The sequence below is a fragment of the Anopheles funestus genome, chromosome 2RL (assembly GCF_943734845.2).
Source record: "Anopheles funestus chromosome 2RL, idAnoFuneDA-416_04, whole genome shotgun sequence".
Classification (NCBI taxonomy): domain Eukaryota; kingdom Metazoa; phylum Arthropoda; class Insecta; order Diptera; family Culicidae; genus Anopheles; species Anopheles funestus.
The window spans coordinates 73,641,531-73,658,401 of record NC_064598.1 but is presented as its reverse complement, the minus strand read 5'-3'; the positions used below and the strand labels follow the sequence as shown (position 1 = coordinate 73,658,401).

The 16,871-nt window shown below is 38.8% G+C and overlaps 1 protein-coding gene across 14 annotated transcripts in view; it reads right to left on the bottom strand.

The window, feature by feature from the left end:
* LOC125760592 (trafficking kinesin-binding protein milt) overlaps positions 1-16,871 on the bottom strand; it is an 85,544-nt gene that overhangs the window by 8,741 nt on the left and 59,932 nt on the right. Inside the window, exon 2 of one of the 14 annotated variants that reach the window (XM_049420858.1) lies at positions 4,606-5,500. The exons of 12 other annotated variants lie outside the window; for them this stretch is intronic. In XM_049420858.1, coding sequence (XP_049276815.1) covers positions 4,606-5,317 — 712 coding nt within the window. In that variant the 5' untranslated portion in view covers positions 5,318-5,500. Of the gene's footprint in view, positions 1-4,605; positions 5,501-10,937; positions 11,688-16,871 lie in introns of those variants that run through there. One more of the 14 variants, XM_049420865.1, reaches the window with a different exon arrangement.

Sequence of the window (16,871 nt, the reverse complement as noted above, 5' to 3'; positions counted from 1 at the left end):
GATTATAAGTGGTTGGTTCCCCGGTTACGTTTTATGGCATTGGAGAACGTAATGGAGTGTATCCTTGCCTTCAACCAATTATACACTTCTCGTTGTTCGCTCGAGAGGTGTTTTTGTTTTTTTTGTTTTTGTTATGTTTTAATGTTCACCTTCCCAAAACAGCAATTATGTTGCGGAATTGGTGCAGAAAAGAAATGGTCATTTTTCTTTCTCATCATGCTTGCCGACGCTTTAACCGTTCAAAAGTTAAACGAAAGGGCGAACGGACGATGCAATTGGAAGATTTTTTGGATTATGTAATTCAAAAAAAAAAAAAGAAAGAGCAAAACACTAAACACAAAACATCATTCGTTAAGAAATGTAACACTGGTCCAGACTTTCTCGAATGAAAAGTCTGACTGGTTGATCCAGTTTTGTGTCAGCAAAATTTCCTCCGTCGACTCGTGATGGAACCATTAAATAAAGCATTATGAACTATCGAGCAAACAAATTAATGAACGGCATTAGGAAGCAACATCTTTTGGCAAATACAGAGAAGATGTTTTGTTTCTTCTTCCATCCAAACCATTTTTGTTTTGGTTTACGAAGCGTTTTTTTTAACATTTACTGTAACTCGATTTTTGTTGATATTGATTCCTACAGTTATTTCTGGAAAATAACTTTCCCCAAAAAACATATTTTAAAAACACCGTTTTTACACCCTTTTCCCCAATTTGTAGCCACACACGAACGTAATTGAAATCGTTTGAAATTATGTACATTAAAACCGTAACAATCAAATCAATTTAATTGCAACACCATTTCATCCACCCCATAAATCGTGCCTATTTTCAATGTCGTAAAACGTTAAGCAAATAAGATGTTAAACAGCAAAGCACCTGACAATTCAACACGACAAATGTGGTGCCATTCTTCAACCGAAGCAAAAGCGTAAGAAAGAAATAAAAAAGAACTCAATCAAGCAGCAAACTTTCTCAGCTTGTACAAAGTACGTTTGACATTGATGACTTCGTGACCTAAACGAAAGAATAGCATCCAAAGCCCCTGTCGTACCAGGGCGCGATCGTGCCACCTTTAATGAAGTCATTATGCAACAATTCGTTTGGGTTTTTTGCTACTATTATTTACTTAAAGATTAGTCTACGACATCGTAAGCAAGACTGGGACCGTATTGTTAACGGTGAAGAAGGCGCAAAATTCACGCTTTCCGACAGAGGGATCAAAGCTTGTTTTCGATTGTTTCCTACTGATTTCCAGTATGACACGTAGAGTACATTGTTTTGGAGAAAATGCTTTTAAATCTGAACAAAGTTTGTACCCTCCCATCTAATCCACGTGTTTTAAAGAATGTATTTACACTCTCTATGCAGCAGCAGGAACAACGAACGCTGCCAGCATGCGCTGCTGACTTTATTGAGAAGATCAAAAGCCAAAAAATTAAATGTCACGAATATGGGAATACCAAATGCTGTAACAAAGTTGCCATTCATCACAGCCTACAATTGAGTCAAGCACTCCCCTTTTTCACTTGGCGTTGTTATAATGTCTTCATACATTTTTCAAATAATGCCCCGTTGTTCGTTAAATCTGTGTCGGATTCCCGCGGGTCGCAACAAAACAAATCGAAGATCGTTATCGAAGTGCATCGACTTTCGATTTCAGTGGCGTACACGGCGGTGTAAAAATCCCGATTAATTGTGATGGCAGTGTTATATTTCGCAAAATGAATAGTTTTTTTTTTTGTCATTTCAAATACCGTGGGAAGGAAGTCATGCTGGTGGATGAACGGATGAATGGTAAAATATATTTTTTGTAATTTCCGTACTCCAAAATTCACCACATTAATAATATTTTTAAAAAATCTCTTCTTAAAACCACGTTTTGCACATCGGTATCCAGAATTTCTCGGACACCTGTAAACAGAATGACTTGAAAAATCGATTGAACCAAACATTCTTTACACTATTTACTTACTTGTCTTAATACTTGTTATTGAAATTAATTTTTATCATGATTTCTCTTTATTTTGACAAAAATGGTGAAATAGTGACAAACTTTTCTTCATCAATCGCTTTTTAAACTTTAAACATTCACCATTATGTCATAAATTATTTTTTTGAAATTCGTTTTGACAAATACTAGGATTTTAGTATCTCCTGTCAAAAAATGTTGTTTGGGTTTCAATGTTTTTCATTTACGAAATGTCAGTGGGTACTCCAAATTCAGATTTGTTCTCAAAAAGAAAGAAGAAAGCCCTGTAAAAACGTTATTTTTGTAATATTTTGTAATAAGTTTTCTACTTTCTGTGCAGTGAGTGTAACATCAAATGTACACGATAGCCATCTAATACATATATGAGGAAGTTTTTCTTTTAAAAAATCCCCAAAATGACCTTTTTTTTAGAGCTTCTGAGTGAATATATCTCGTAATTCTTCAATTTTTTTCTACGCTTTTTGGCATGGATCAACCATAGGATTTGGATCTCTTATTTCTGGAAGCTTATTTTCCAAATGCCAAACTATCACGCCGAAGTGTTCCAATTACTTAGCTCCCGCTCTTCGTGGCACTTATCGGATGGATGAACCCCCGGCGGCTGCCGTGCGAAGAAAAGCTAATAAACGAGCTGTTGTTGATGTACGATCATTCACCGATCGCACATTACATTACGAAACAACAAACAAACGAAAGCTTCTTATTAACCTCCTTGTTGGTCCGCCCGGGGGTCGAACAAGCACCAGAGATTCGGAACCATTTCGACCTTTCACTTCGATAATTCTCCGGACGTTCGGAGCTAATTCGATTGCGATCGTTTCCACCACCGTCGGTGCTGGTTGTTAACGCTATTTTCGCTTTCCTTCCCGAACCCGGCAAAACGATCTAGCGGAGGAGGTTGAATCTCTGGCGTCCTGGAACGTTTAAATGCTTTAGCAAGGTTGCCCATTTCCGAGTGCCTTTAATTAGACCTTTGGCAGCCGTATCCTTTGAATAGGGTTGTTTCTAGCTGTACTGTAACATGCCGCCGACACGGTACGCCCTCTGTCTTCACTTTCTTTCGGAGTTACTTTTACTACCACATAAATGCTGGACTAGACTAGGTAGAAAGAGAAAAGTCAATTGTGTGTAAGAACACGAAAGCATAATGCCAGGGTCTTGGTAAATAGTAAACAAGAAAAACAAAAAAACATTGATCGTATCTTCCCGATAAGCGATCATCTTGAGCATTAAACATTTACAGCAATGAATTGCACCCTTCGTCAATCGGTAGAGCGTGGGATTGGAAAAGTGGCCTTAGAAGAATAATAATCAAACTTCACCATTTGATCGTACTCGCCCTTCGAGTTTGCAAGCAAAATTCCAACAGGTTAGCAGCAATGTTATTCTCTAGTCACATCACAAATAATCCAACCGATATTGCTGAAACGATGATGGTCTGCCCAAGCACACCAACTTCAACCGTTTTCTCGCCTTAAACTCAGCTGTAAGTGTGGGCAGACATGGTAAAACGGTTCGCTCCGCTGACATTAGAATTTGAAGGGAGAGTAAATATTTTCCCAGACCTGTTTTTTTCGTTCGATCGAAATCGAAAACGGGTAACCGCACCTTGTCGGCACCTGGCTTCTTCATGAATGGGCCTTACTCGACCGAGTGTTGCCAATCCTTTTGCCCTAACCTGAACCCAATGGAATGGAGACGGTACCAAGGGCTATTAAAAATTGTATTGTGAATCGGAGTAAAAGTTCAAACGCCAATAGATCAGACACATTGCTGCAACAGGTTTTCCAAACGGAAAGCGGAATATGCTCGAATCCAGATAAGAAACACTAGACATGGTGCTGAGAAGGTGTGTGAATATTAAATTCACTCTGCTGCTACACTAACTGTAACATGATCGTTACGAAGGTACCACCGTTTGTTGCATTTAATTTCATTTACTTGTTGTGCATTCGGTAAACGAATTGCAATTAGTGGCACCAATGCACTTTGAATGGCGGAACAAGATTTTTAGATGCGATAAAAAAAAGCTTCGGTGCTGACAGGCTTTAAAGGCTTTGCGGAAAATCGTTAACCAATAATATGTTTGTTTTGTTTTTATACGGCACCCCTACAATGTTGTGAATTGCAAGAGAAATTATTACTTTGAAATTATTTATCTGACAGAGCCGTAAAAATCATAGTAATGAGAGAGAAGGGACTGCAACTTTGACATTGATAGAAAATACCACCAATTCGGTCGAGTGGTCGAGTATTTCAAGATATATTAAACAGTAAAAATTATGTTGTGGTAAGGCTATATAATTATTTTTTGTTGGAAATAAGCATAGCATTTGATTCATAATTATGTAAAGTGCATTATAATTATCGTATAATTACTCAAAAAATATACAACTATGGGAAAACATTAAACACATCTAGCAGACAGCACACATAAAACAAGAAAATTTGGCAGAAAATTCAATCACACACAGATATAAACACACGCACACACTAAACAAAAAAACAAGATAAGAACACACCAAAAGCAACAAAAGAAAAAATGGTAAGAACCTCAACCGATCAATATTTCTTCATGTCATTCAATCAAATGTGTGTAAGAAATCATCAAACCTTGCCATTTTCCTTCACCTCGTCGCTCAACATCCCCCACCAGCCCACCCCCATTACCAGTGGAAAGGGTTGTTGGCGATCGGTTGTGGTGATCCTCGGACAGTCCCTCCCTTGCCCCACCGTGCCTCTTCGTGTCACATGCGAAGCTGACCGAGCTGACAACAGTGGCCGGTGCAATGTGTTCCTCCCCGTGCAGTGCGGAAGAAGCGACACCACTACCATCACCACCACGATGGCTACTTAGCGTACTTTTCGATGTGGGAAGCAATTTGGGTGTACTTCGGTCAGCTGCGACGGATGACGAGATTGACCGAGACCGAGATCGCGACCGAGCGCGACGAATAGTGGACAGGAGCGTTGAGGCGATGCTTGAACTCCGATGCTCGACATCATCGTCATCATTGATGCTCTCCTTTGCTTCTTTGCGCGGATGCTTTTTCCTTCTCGTAACCCAATCATTTTCCTTACGATGGTCGGGACCATCTTGGAAGTACTCGGTGGAGGAAGCGGGTGAACTGTCCTGCAGACGTGTGGTGGATGGTGAGATGGATGCCGGTAGCATCGGTTCCGAGCGGCAACTACAATCGTCCGGTTCGGTTTCCGTTTCACTTGCGTTCGTGTCCGTGCCGTGATCTTCACCATCGTTTACGGTCAAGCTGGATGATTTGCGAGACTTTTTCTTACGAAACACATTCACTGCACGGGAGAGCATTTCCGGGCCGTTTTGAGGGTTTTTTCTCTTTTCTTTGAAAACTTTCTTTACCTTACATTTAACGACAGTCACGGTATTGTTTGTAGTGTAAGCACAGATAAACTTAGAATTCCATGTAACAGAATTCTTGCCTGATTCCGTTAAAACTTTGCACAACCATTTCGATCACATTCTCAAGAGATACTGAAGAAATTGATAAATTAACATTTAGAGAATGATGGCTTCAGCAGTTTATTTTAATTAACATTAAATATTATGAACAAAACATATCCAAAATGGCGTAAATGTTGTTCCATATTCTGATAGAAGACGACCACCATTTGCTATAAGTTCTCTTCGGTATTAATAATAATCTAATTTCCAACATTCGTTCTATAATTAAATAAATATAAGCATCGCTACACATAAGAATTCATTTGTTACCGTTTGAATTTGCAAATTCCCCAGAACAGAAGATGAATAATCCAATTATGATTAACCCAGTTTCGAGACCAATTGCATCTTGTTTGTGTGTCTGCTGAACATTTGCATGCCTTTCGTCTATTTGTTGCACGTTCTACTGATTTAATTTGGAAACAATCGATTCTTTCCTAGCAAAATTGCATAACGGTCTAGTGATTCGCTCCGACGGGGACGAACCATTAATACTTTCAAGCGCTAGTAGCGGAACATAATGTTTTAACTGTTCTATCCAACGAAAGCATCATTGTGCAGCTATCGGCAAACGATCGTTGAACGTTATCTAATAGGCACTTGCGTAGAAAACAACGTTGCAAATCGCGTCTAGAATAGTAGTTGCAAAAAAGAAAGCTTGAACATAATTATCTCGCTAGCCCAATATAATGCTGCTTCTCCTAATGGTGATGAAGTGGCGGTTCTTTCTTCCACAGTACTAATATATTTGCTACAGATATATTAGCAATGGAAGAGAAGAGAAAAATGCATTAGCCTAAAAAAAACGAGAGGAGCAAATCTTCACCCAACGACCGGAACAAAACTGACATTACTCAAAAGGCGAACCTGATGTAACGGGGGCTGAAAAATGCACTTAAAGTAATGCAAAACCGTGCAACATTTCCGCACAGCACCGAGCAATGCAGCACAAATGTTGATGACCTGCAACCGAAGCAAAGGTAAGCAATGATAAACTGTGGTGCAATTTAAAGTTCCGTTCCTAATTGGGACGGACGGCTATTATAGCACGCGGGAATTCTTTTCTTTTCGATTTAGTTCTGAAGATGTGTGGTTTCTACCGGAGGGATGCTCACTTTTGCAAACAGCGAGAAAAAATCGGGAAGATATAATGAATTCATTACTTAATAAATAATTTTTCTCCATGAAACTCCATGCCCACAACATTTGTGTTTTTTTTTACTATAAAAAGGTATCTTCTACTGGGTGCACAAGTAAGTTTTCGATGTATTTTTTTTTCTTTTCGAAATATGGATCTTGAATATTATTCACCAGTCGATTTAGGCGACAGTTTTTTTCGAGCATTTCACCGTAGAAGGCGCTACACACATCGATCGAAGAGAAACAATGACCATTGAACGGACAGACTCAAAAAAAAAACTTTTTGTGTTTTTATTTAAAGGAATATTTATAACAAATTAACATTTTATTCGTACTTTCGTGATCGTTATTTTGAGGCCATTATCGAATCAAACCTCTTCGTGACTCCATCAATGAAAAAGAAGTATATTCCGGTGAGATCGTACTCCATCGATCGAAAAAAATGATAGTTGAATGGAGTGCAGTCGTGATTGTCTATGTAGTTTTTGACCGAAGTATGTGTCCAAGCATTGTCGTGATGGAAAATAAGTGGCTCGAGACAAGATCTCATATATCTAGCCATTTTTCCTTAAAAATTCACTTCAAACGAATTAGCTGGGTTCGATACCGTTCCTCATGGCTGGTTTAACCACTAAGAAACAGTTCGTAGTATATAACACGCTTCTGATCCCACCAGATGCAAAGTAAAGCTTTCTTTTCACATTCTGTTAAATTCTGTCGATCAAGTTTCCTGCAGCAATCCATAAATGGGATCTGACATTTAAACTCACAATTTGCCTACGGTATTATCTTCTGTCAAATGCTGAAAACTTATTTGTACACCCAATGTTTGCAAAGAGTTTTGTAATGAGCAACGAAGAATTTCCACGGCCATGGACATGAGTGATAAGCGTTTGTTGTGTGTGCAAATGATGCGCAATACTGATAAGATTTTTTTCTGCAGTTCAATTAATGCACACCGAGGTGCAGCTTGAAGAAGACTGAGAAAAAAATCAAACACATCGCACGCCGCATAATAAGCTAATGTAACTCTTTGTAAGAGAGATCTGAATATGGCAGTGAAATTGCGTTTGCCGCATTATACGATGAACCGTTGCTACTTTTCTTTAAGCCTAACGGGACAAGTTTCGATTGACACCTGTGTAATGTTGGAGGGTAATCGCTCACAGCACAGCCCTAACTGTAACAAATGCATGTTGGGTTTGCTCTTTACGAGGGAAGGAACAAAAAAAATGCAACCTACATTCATTACATTTACCACCACCACCACCACACGATGCATTGTCGACCTTCCAGCAGTTTAAATCATATTCACCACATAATCATGCATGTTGATACAAGCAGTTAACATGTGTTCTCTTCGGTTAAAAGTCACAACCGTATGCTGGTATGCCACCTCAACGGTAATGGTAACAATATCACATGGTCCGGGAGCTTCCATCGACAATTGGTTAAGGGTTGTTGATTTCTTTTCTATCCTGCACCATCATTTTCCAACAGGTTAAGATGCGTTGGCACCAAGTGAAACATGAACAACGGAACACAACAGCTTCCACCGTGTGTACCAAAAGGCACCTTTTGAATTCGCTTTTGTTTCGTGACATGGAAAACTTGTTGCAATTTACTTGCAGGTGCATCTCCCGTACAGTTATGATGTAGTCAACGTTACTGACAATGAAAAAAAGGCATGCAAAATTAGCAACAAAAAGAGACAAAACTCAGATGACAAAGAAAGAACACACCATTGCCTGTTTACAATGCGAAAATGCATTGCACAAATGATGCATCTCCCTTGAAGCCTTTCGCACAATGTGAGAAATTTGTGTTGAAAATTTCATCAGCTCGCTCGGAACTCGTCCCAAACGGGTCAACGATTTTTCATCTCGGTTTGCTGCTCACGGAAAGGTTAAGATTGCTAATACTTTGCCTCGAAAGCTACAACACGAATGACAACAACATAACATTTTTGATGAGCTCTGTTTCTGGGTATGTTTTCGGAAAATGTTTCCTAATCTGCTCGTGCTTTTCCATACCGCACACATCTTTTTCCAATTCATTCCTAATGGGAAGCGCAAGAGGAAAACGACTAGTGAGCGACGTCCGTTTCGTTACCGACGATTGTTCACCTTTTCCGGCATTGGTTAAAATGCCCTTTTGACATCTTTCTCTCTAGGAAAAACCGGCCCTCACCGCACAACATATTAGTGGCTCCAATTGCTGTCCAATTATTTCGGGAAAATTGAAGTCTTTCGAAGCACCGAACGATGTAGTTTTGTTGGTTCGTTAAGTTTGATGCAGTGGAATGGCAAACTTTAGTAGGGCCGATCTTTGAAGTTAATTTTCTCTTCTTGCATGATGCTGTTAGAAATGTTTACATGACCTGACCTTTCTCCCGTGTTGATGGTAGCTTTTCCACATGGATTACAATATTGGTTTCTAAATTAATTTCTTCATAACTTCAAACAGCAAGGCATTGGGCAAACATTTAAATTATTTCGCCCTATTCCGTAGCAAACACATACAAACACTACTCCACACAGCAAGCTCATGCGCACGCGAATGGATTGGAGGTTGGAAAATGAGCTGCGTTTTTCACAATTTGCGATTTTTTTTTCATGTGCTGCAAATTGGTCCAACATCAACAACATCCATGTCTTGACGACAGCCACCAAACCGAACCCAACGAACAATCGGGCGAAGAAAATTGATAGTTTTCACTTCACTTTTTTTTATCTGTACGGCGTAGGAAAAAGCGTTCCGAGCGATCATACGCACGAGAAAATGGTATTATTTTTCACTTTCGTTGCCACCACTGTTGTTGTTGTTCAAACACTTTTTCCTGTTTTTTTTATCTATCTGTTGCAAATCGTGTACGCCAGACATTCGGTCGCGTCGTCAACGGATTCGTTTGCAGTTTCTTTGTGTGTCCGTTGTAGCGATATTTAAGTTTGATCCGACGGAAATGTGGTGAAAAAAGTTTACAGAAACTATTATCAAACCATTTCTCACTATCGAAGGAAAAAACGGAAATTACATCGTCGACAAGCAACAAAAAAAAAAAAAGACAAACCATCGTAAACTATTTAATCAAACACTCCGTTGAGCGGTGTGCCCGGGAAAACTGAAGGCAGCAAAGCACAGTAATACCACCGAATGTTAACAATTTAATAATCTACAGCGTTCCACAGTGCATGGAGTGGAATTTTCACCACATTTTCTGCACACCTCTCCATAGTAGAGAGTGGCGTTACAGCATTGCAAAGCCTTTTTTTGCATCACCATTGAAGAGATCTTACAGGATTTCACACGTTAACAAATACGCACAAAATGCACAATGTTTCACGCTGTTTTTAATTGATTATTAAATGTGTTTTTCTTAATCTTAAACGATGCACGATAAAGCACGCATTGACAATAATGGATACGAGACGAGGACTAAAATAGACAGAACCATTGACCGTTTGACAACCGTTTGGTTCTCCTTCTGAAGAGAGCTAAAGTGAAGGTGAGTATTGCCAAAAAATGGGAGCATTGGATGCTGCGCAGAACCACAGTGAATATGGTAAATGAAATAGGAAGCAACTCTGGTGAAAAGTTGAAATGTTTTTTCTCGTTTCTTTGAAGTTTAGTATTTTGATGTGATTATGCAACCACAAACAAGCATTTTTACAGCATTTGTAACGATCAGATATATTATATGTAGAGTAATTGAATAGACTGATCATTCACCAACAACTTCAGGATTTTCGAGATTTCTGATAAACACAATTTATTAATTCAAGAAGCAAGAAATTTAGAAATATAACATTAGATTATTATTTTATTAATTAAAAGTGATATAAAAATTATAACAATTTTCTTTGCTTTCGATATGTAAATTCTGCAAAATGCTAACAAATGTATAAAAAAGTCCGAATTTTCCATTTATTCCATTTGTTGGATCGGAACAAAATAAAACATTTGCGACATATTTAAAACTGACACTACTACAACAAGCAGGAAAGAACAGTGAATGAAAAGCAATATTGTGAAAGAAGCAACACGGAAAAAGGCACAAACACACAGTGATACCGCATTCGCACATGCGCAATCGACGAGCCACACCACGAAAAACGATGAAGCAAAAATTTGCGCCTGGGTGATGATGATTGTTTGTGAATCAAAATAAGATGAGAAACAATTCAAATTGCCAAATCAAACAAAATGTTCCAGTATGAGTGAAAAAAAAGCATCGATGTATGTTGTAATGATCGTGCTAATATACACAAACAAACGATTCTAAGTTTGCAGGAAAGAGTTGAAAGATTTCACAACATTGAAGATGCACCTGATTTCCGGGCGCTTTTCCCCCTTTTGGATGATGCTTAACACACAATCTGAACTTCCGTCGTGTTGCAAAGATCGATATTTTCCTGCTGGCGATGAACGCTACTGAACGCACGTACGCCAACTGGATGTGGAAATGTTCTGAGATTTGTTCACCCCAATAGCATAAGGATATCCTTAGACATCAATCCTTGGAGTATGGATATATTTAGAACATTTCAAAGTAATGATTTGTTTTGAAACCGCAAGGAAGTCAGAGAATTTCGAACGAAGACGTAGTTGAAACACATTCATAAGATTTCATTAAATTATTCGATTTTATAGAAGTCATTTCACTATTTTTGTAGTTTTGGCACATTAGAGAAACATTTCTAAAAGTTTTTTTTTAATTTAAACACACTAAACCACACACATCCTTTTTTCACTTTGTTTATTTTGTTCCACAGAGTGAAATCCGTCTTCACGCTAGAAACGTCAAACGTAGACTGACTTTTCTCGCTCGGTATATCGGCTCCCTTCGCATGTCCTGGCCATATAAAACGCACTACTACTACACATTCTACACTCGTCTAGCACAGCTGACAACAACTAGCACACACAAATGGGCAAAGCGTATTACTATCGATTGCACGCTGGAGGTCATTTCAGGAGCACAAGAGATAGCAATAAGAAAGTTCTTGCATGCTCTTGTAATGCTTTTCTCAAGCATTCCTTGAGGAGTTTAGACCGTACATGGAGAACTTTGAACTGTATTAAAGATTTTCATTTTTAGGTTTAAATTTTCTTCAGTTTATGGCACATTTTTATCTTTATAAAATATCTTTAACCTTTAATCACCATTAAACCATGAGTATTAAAAAAAACAGTAACGTGACACGCTTCAGCGGATTAGTGTGACTTTACAGACGTTGCAACTCAATAGCATTTTTTCTCCAATTTTCTTTTTCATTGTCTATTTCTTATACATCCTCTGTACATGTACAATTGTCACCAGTCGTTTGTATGGATTCGATGCGTTTGTTTTTAAAATGCGTACCTTTTCCATTTGCGACTGCCATCGAGAGAGAAGCAGCAATAATTGTTTCGTTTGTTTACCTACATACACAGCAGGAAGGAGGGCTTAAAATTGTTTTCACCGCTTAAAATTGTTTCACAGGGGGGCTAGGCGAGTCATCAATAATGGCTACACGCGACACATTTCCCTTCGATTGGGAAAAATGAAGAAAATCCACTCAAGAGAATATAAGCCGAGAATGCAGTAGAGTTTTAGTTTTCTCTTCAACACCAAGCCTAATAAAGCATAAAGTAGCATTAAAATAAAGTAAATCGGAAACGGTGGCAACTGTAAACTTTGTGTATGTTACAGCGTAGAGTAACATTATTACATCCCTTTGTCGGAACCATCCAGGGGAGAATGGTGGAGTTTAACGTAACATAGCAAAATGGAAGACAGTTAAAGATGAAAGAGCTGCGAAGATGCATGTTGAGACGATTCGTCTCATCGACGGATGTACAAAACCCATATTAATTGTTTATCCGTTGTTGATGAACGTTTACGTAAAATTAATTTTGTTTCGAATACGTTTCATTGAGCAGTGTTCCAAACATGAATACTAATTTCGGTGATGCATAACGGTGACGAGAGACGATCCACGGTAATGGAATCGATTATGTTGTTGGAAAAAAAGATCTCATTCGGTCAACAGCTCAAATTTAAAGAAATTTTAAAGAAAAAGAAAGCGAACACTTTAAGTAAATAGAAAAAAACTAACTTAAAATTCTTACACATAAAACATACCACACGATTAACATTACAACTCAACTAAGTAAAAGTGTCAATGACTTGGGCTAGCGCCGTATTCCGCCGGGTACAATAGGATCGCTTTACGAGATCATTATCACACAATTAAAATGCTGTCGTGAGACGATTTGTTTTATTTTCCTTTCAAGTGAAGGAAAGAGCTGTAAATAAACCCCAAACTGCCACCATAAAACCAAAGATGACTACGTTCGGACGCATAAAAGCACAGTTTTTGGCCCGTTGAGTTCGGCCGACTTGAAACAACACATGAGAACAAATGTTGATTTTTTGGCCTGTCTTCATGAAACAAAATGAAAAGTCAAAAACGGAGTCGAATATCAAGATTTTTTAGCATAGTGAAATGGATTTGTGTTTTCTTGCTAAAAAAGTGTTTTTCTTTTAGCGCTGTCTTCCAGAACAGAGAACATGTAGAATTGTAATAGGTTCAAGCTTTAATTTGGATGGTAACCGAAATCACAATTCGCTACTCTACGGCACGGTTCTCACGTAATTTATGATGATGAACGTGTCTGAGGAACTAAAGAATTGTGCAAATATATTTGCCTAAAGCGAGGTAAAATGATTTTTCCCGAGTACATCAGAATGAAGAAACTTCGTCATGGGAGTGCTTGCTGCCGACAAACCTATTTATAGAACCGTTGAATCTAATGTGGGTTCTTCATTTCCATATGATTTTTTTTCGGGGAATAAACTCTAACGGAATAATAAAAACCTTTCTGAATCAATACAATGGGACATGATATTTTTTATCATTTTTTTTTGTTATCAAGGTACAGCAGATAAAAATAATTTTATTTAAATGAAAACAATTCTTTATTTTTCTACTAAACATATAAATATACATAAAAATCTTAAATAAAATTTAAAAAACATACACACGGAATATTTTCCTAAAATTGTTTTAAAAAACAAAATTGATGAGATGACCATGACACGTTGGTTTTGCGTTGAGCATTAAAAATAAATGTTCAATTTCCTGTTCACATGAATCGCACAAAGAAAAAAAAACGCTCGTAGTAAAACTTTGCAACGGTGCAAATGAAGAAAATTGGAACAAACGAAACACAAACTAAAACCACAAACTTTAATGCGTAAACGAGCTGTGAAAAGTACAACCTCGGAACAGGAAAAGTGAAGCGAAAATAATAACGCATGTGTACAGAACGAACCGAAAGAAAGGAAAAACAAAAACCCCATTTACTCCAGAGACCGGCGCGGGACGATTCGGGCAAACCTGCCAACAGACGAGCAAACCGATTCGATTTAGGCTTCGGTACCCACTTCCGTTCGCAATAAACATGTCCCAAAAACACATCGTCCGAACAGTTCGTGAGAAAGTGCTGGTCCGGGGCGTGCATTACTTTACGCAATGAGAAGAACAATTGTAATATAACATAATCAAGGTGCAGCATGAAAATCCGTGCGCATAGGCTTTAATCATAGAGTCACGTCCCTGGCAGAGATTCGTTGCACGGTTTTTGCAATGCCGCACAGAATGTTCGCAATTTTTCCTTTGCGGTTCGATACACTTCGACATTCATCTCGGGCCGGATGTCTATGGTCAAAGCAAACAAATTAAACCAACTCGAAGAGAGGTCGTTCAGTGGTTGGCGGCTAGTTTATCGTCACCATTGCAAACTTTTAATCCCGTGAAAATCGTACCGACGACAACACCAGTTCGTGATCGTACGATCACTGTTCCTTCCTTGCACCAGCCAGAGTACTGTGCGGGGTCGCATTCCAGTTCCGTACCATGCCGTCACCGTATCGTTTCTTCTCACACAGACTTTAAGCGGGAGATTAAGGCGAAACATAGTGATAAACATATTTTACGCCGCATTCAAGCCCGGGCTGGTGGAAGAATTCATTGCGCGCCCAGCGAAAGTGAACTAATCATGGCGACCTCCGGACCGTTAGCAAGCAAAAGGTTCACCGTCCGTTGTCACGACGGTGATGACGATGACCGGGAGGTTAAAATTGGAAAAAAATCACACACCCAGCGGTTTGTAAAATTGTGTCTCTTAGGAAGTCGGGTTTTTTTTTGCAAAGGCGTCACCCTTTTACCAATTCCCATTTTCTCATAGGAAAGCAACAAGTACGTTTTTTTTCTTCAAAATTTTCGGGGCGTTTTCCTAAGGTGTGTGCCCTTCTATTTTCCACGCTTTGAAAACGTGAAACGTAAGCGAAAGCAGCACCTTTCGTTATCGTTGTGCATCGAATGGGAAAGTACTTGCCGTTTGGATGGCAATGGGCCAGAACGTTTTGCAGGGCGATGTCTTACCGATCACATATTGTGACCAAAAGCATTTTTAGCTTTAGTTCAATTGACCATTTTTAGGCGGAAATTGAGAAAAAATAGACTTGAAAATCAAACATGAAAAATTGAATTTCTGTGACATACAAAAATTGGGTATCAAAATTGAAATCGAAAGGAAAATATTGATATCAAAATAGACTGTAAATGGCTTTACATATCAAGTTTAAAATCATTTAAAATCGTATCACAAAGAAAGCAACTTCAACTACATTATTCAATTAAATCTGGAAAAACTAATTACACATCGAATAAAAAAAAATAAACAAGCATCTGTAACGTAGATCATGATCGTTTATCAAGTAAAAAGTAATCATCAGAATTCATCTCACTCACTGACGTAACGTAATATGGAGATAAATCTTGGGTCATTTCTCCAATTGATTCCGACGCGATGTGTTATACATTGTGTTAATGATTCGTAAGGAAATTGGATCACTTTTCCCAGGCAACAGAAACAAGGCACCTTTTGCACCTTGTTTGCATGTCGGACAGACAAAATCTCAAGTCTCTTAGCAAAGCGCACCTAACAACACCATCATCCCACTATACGTACGAAGGCGCATTAATGTCTTCACCACCTCCGCAAACCTCGCAAGAATTAGACGCGATCGCAGAAGGCATAATAAATTTCGCGATCACGGGAAGGTGTCCGTTATTATTTTCTTTTACTACGTGTGTGCTTTTGTGTTTTTTTTATTATTTCGTTCACACGCTGCCAATAGTGCTTTCCACCTTTCCTTTGGCGTAATGTGTTGTACAACAACATTGTTCAGCCATTTATTTCGCGCTGTTGGGAGCGAAAACATATATACACACCATGGCGGGTGCACACGCACACGAAATGAACTATTTTCAAAACAATCGTTTCGTACGAAGAAGAAAAGATTGAATGCAAATCAAACTGACCATTGTGCTAAGCTTCGTCTATTACATGTGGGGGAGAGATTTTTTTACTTTGTTTTTTTCCTTCTTCTCGCTAGTATGCAGATCACCAAGAGCACCGAATGGTTGGTACCATTCCGGGGAACTTTAAGGAATTGATGAAGAAGGAAAAATACGAGTAAAACAAAAAAACATTGTTCACTCTTTAAAGGGCTAAACGAGGTTCCCATGAAGGGAAAAAAGCATTCCAATACGGTGGACGCACTAAGCAAATTGATGGGAAAATCTGATCACCAAACACCGCGTTGCCTCGTGTTGACGCCTACGCACTTCCGCGTGGAACGGCTTTTTCTATTTTCACAATTTTGCATGCTGCTTTACGATCGATCGTATCGATCAAAACAGAGGAAAAATGTTATGCACTTCTGTTGCAGCACAGTGACATAGAGGCAACCCGCCGCTTGAAGCTTAAGGGTAGACTAGGAAATAAATCCCAACACGCAAAAGCCGTAGGTAGGACACGCTAACTATGGTGTCAACCTTTACTTCTAACGAATGAAAAGTAATTGCTACCGCAGGGAGGGATGCTGATTAATTCAACTGCCCGGAGGGAAAATGGTTAAGCACGACTTTTCCAAAAGGCTTTCAATTTCAAATGTCATTACCGATGCTACCATGCGAACGCAATGATGATTTATTGTGCGTGTGGAGTTCCTGGAGAGTGGAAGACTTCATCCTCTGGAAGAAATATTAATTGAATCGTTATCGAATTCTTCTGTGTCTTCTTGAGCCTTCACTTGCAGACAAACAAACACAAGAATACCTTCACTTCCGAGCTTGGAAAATGCTGCACCGGAGGTATGTCACCACCCGTTTTTGTGCATGTGTTATTAATTTTACTTTCCTCCTACAAC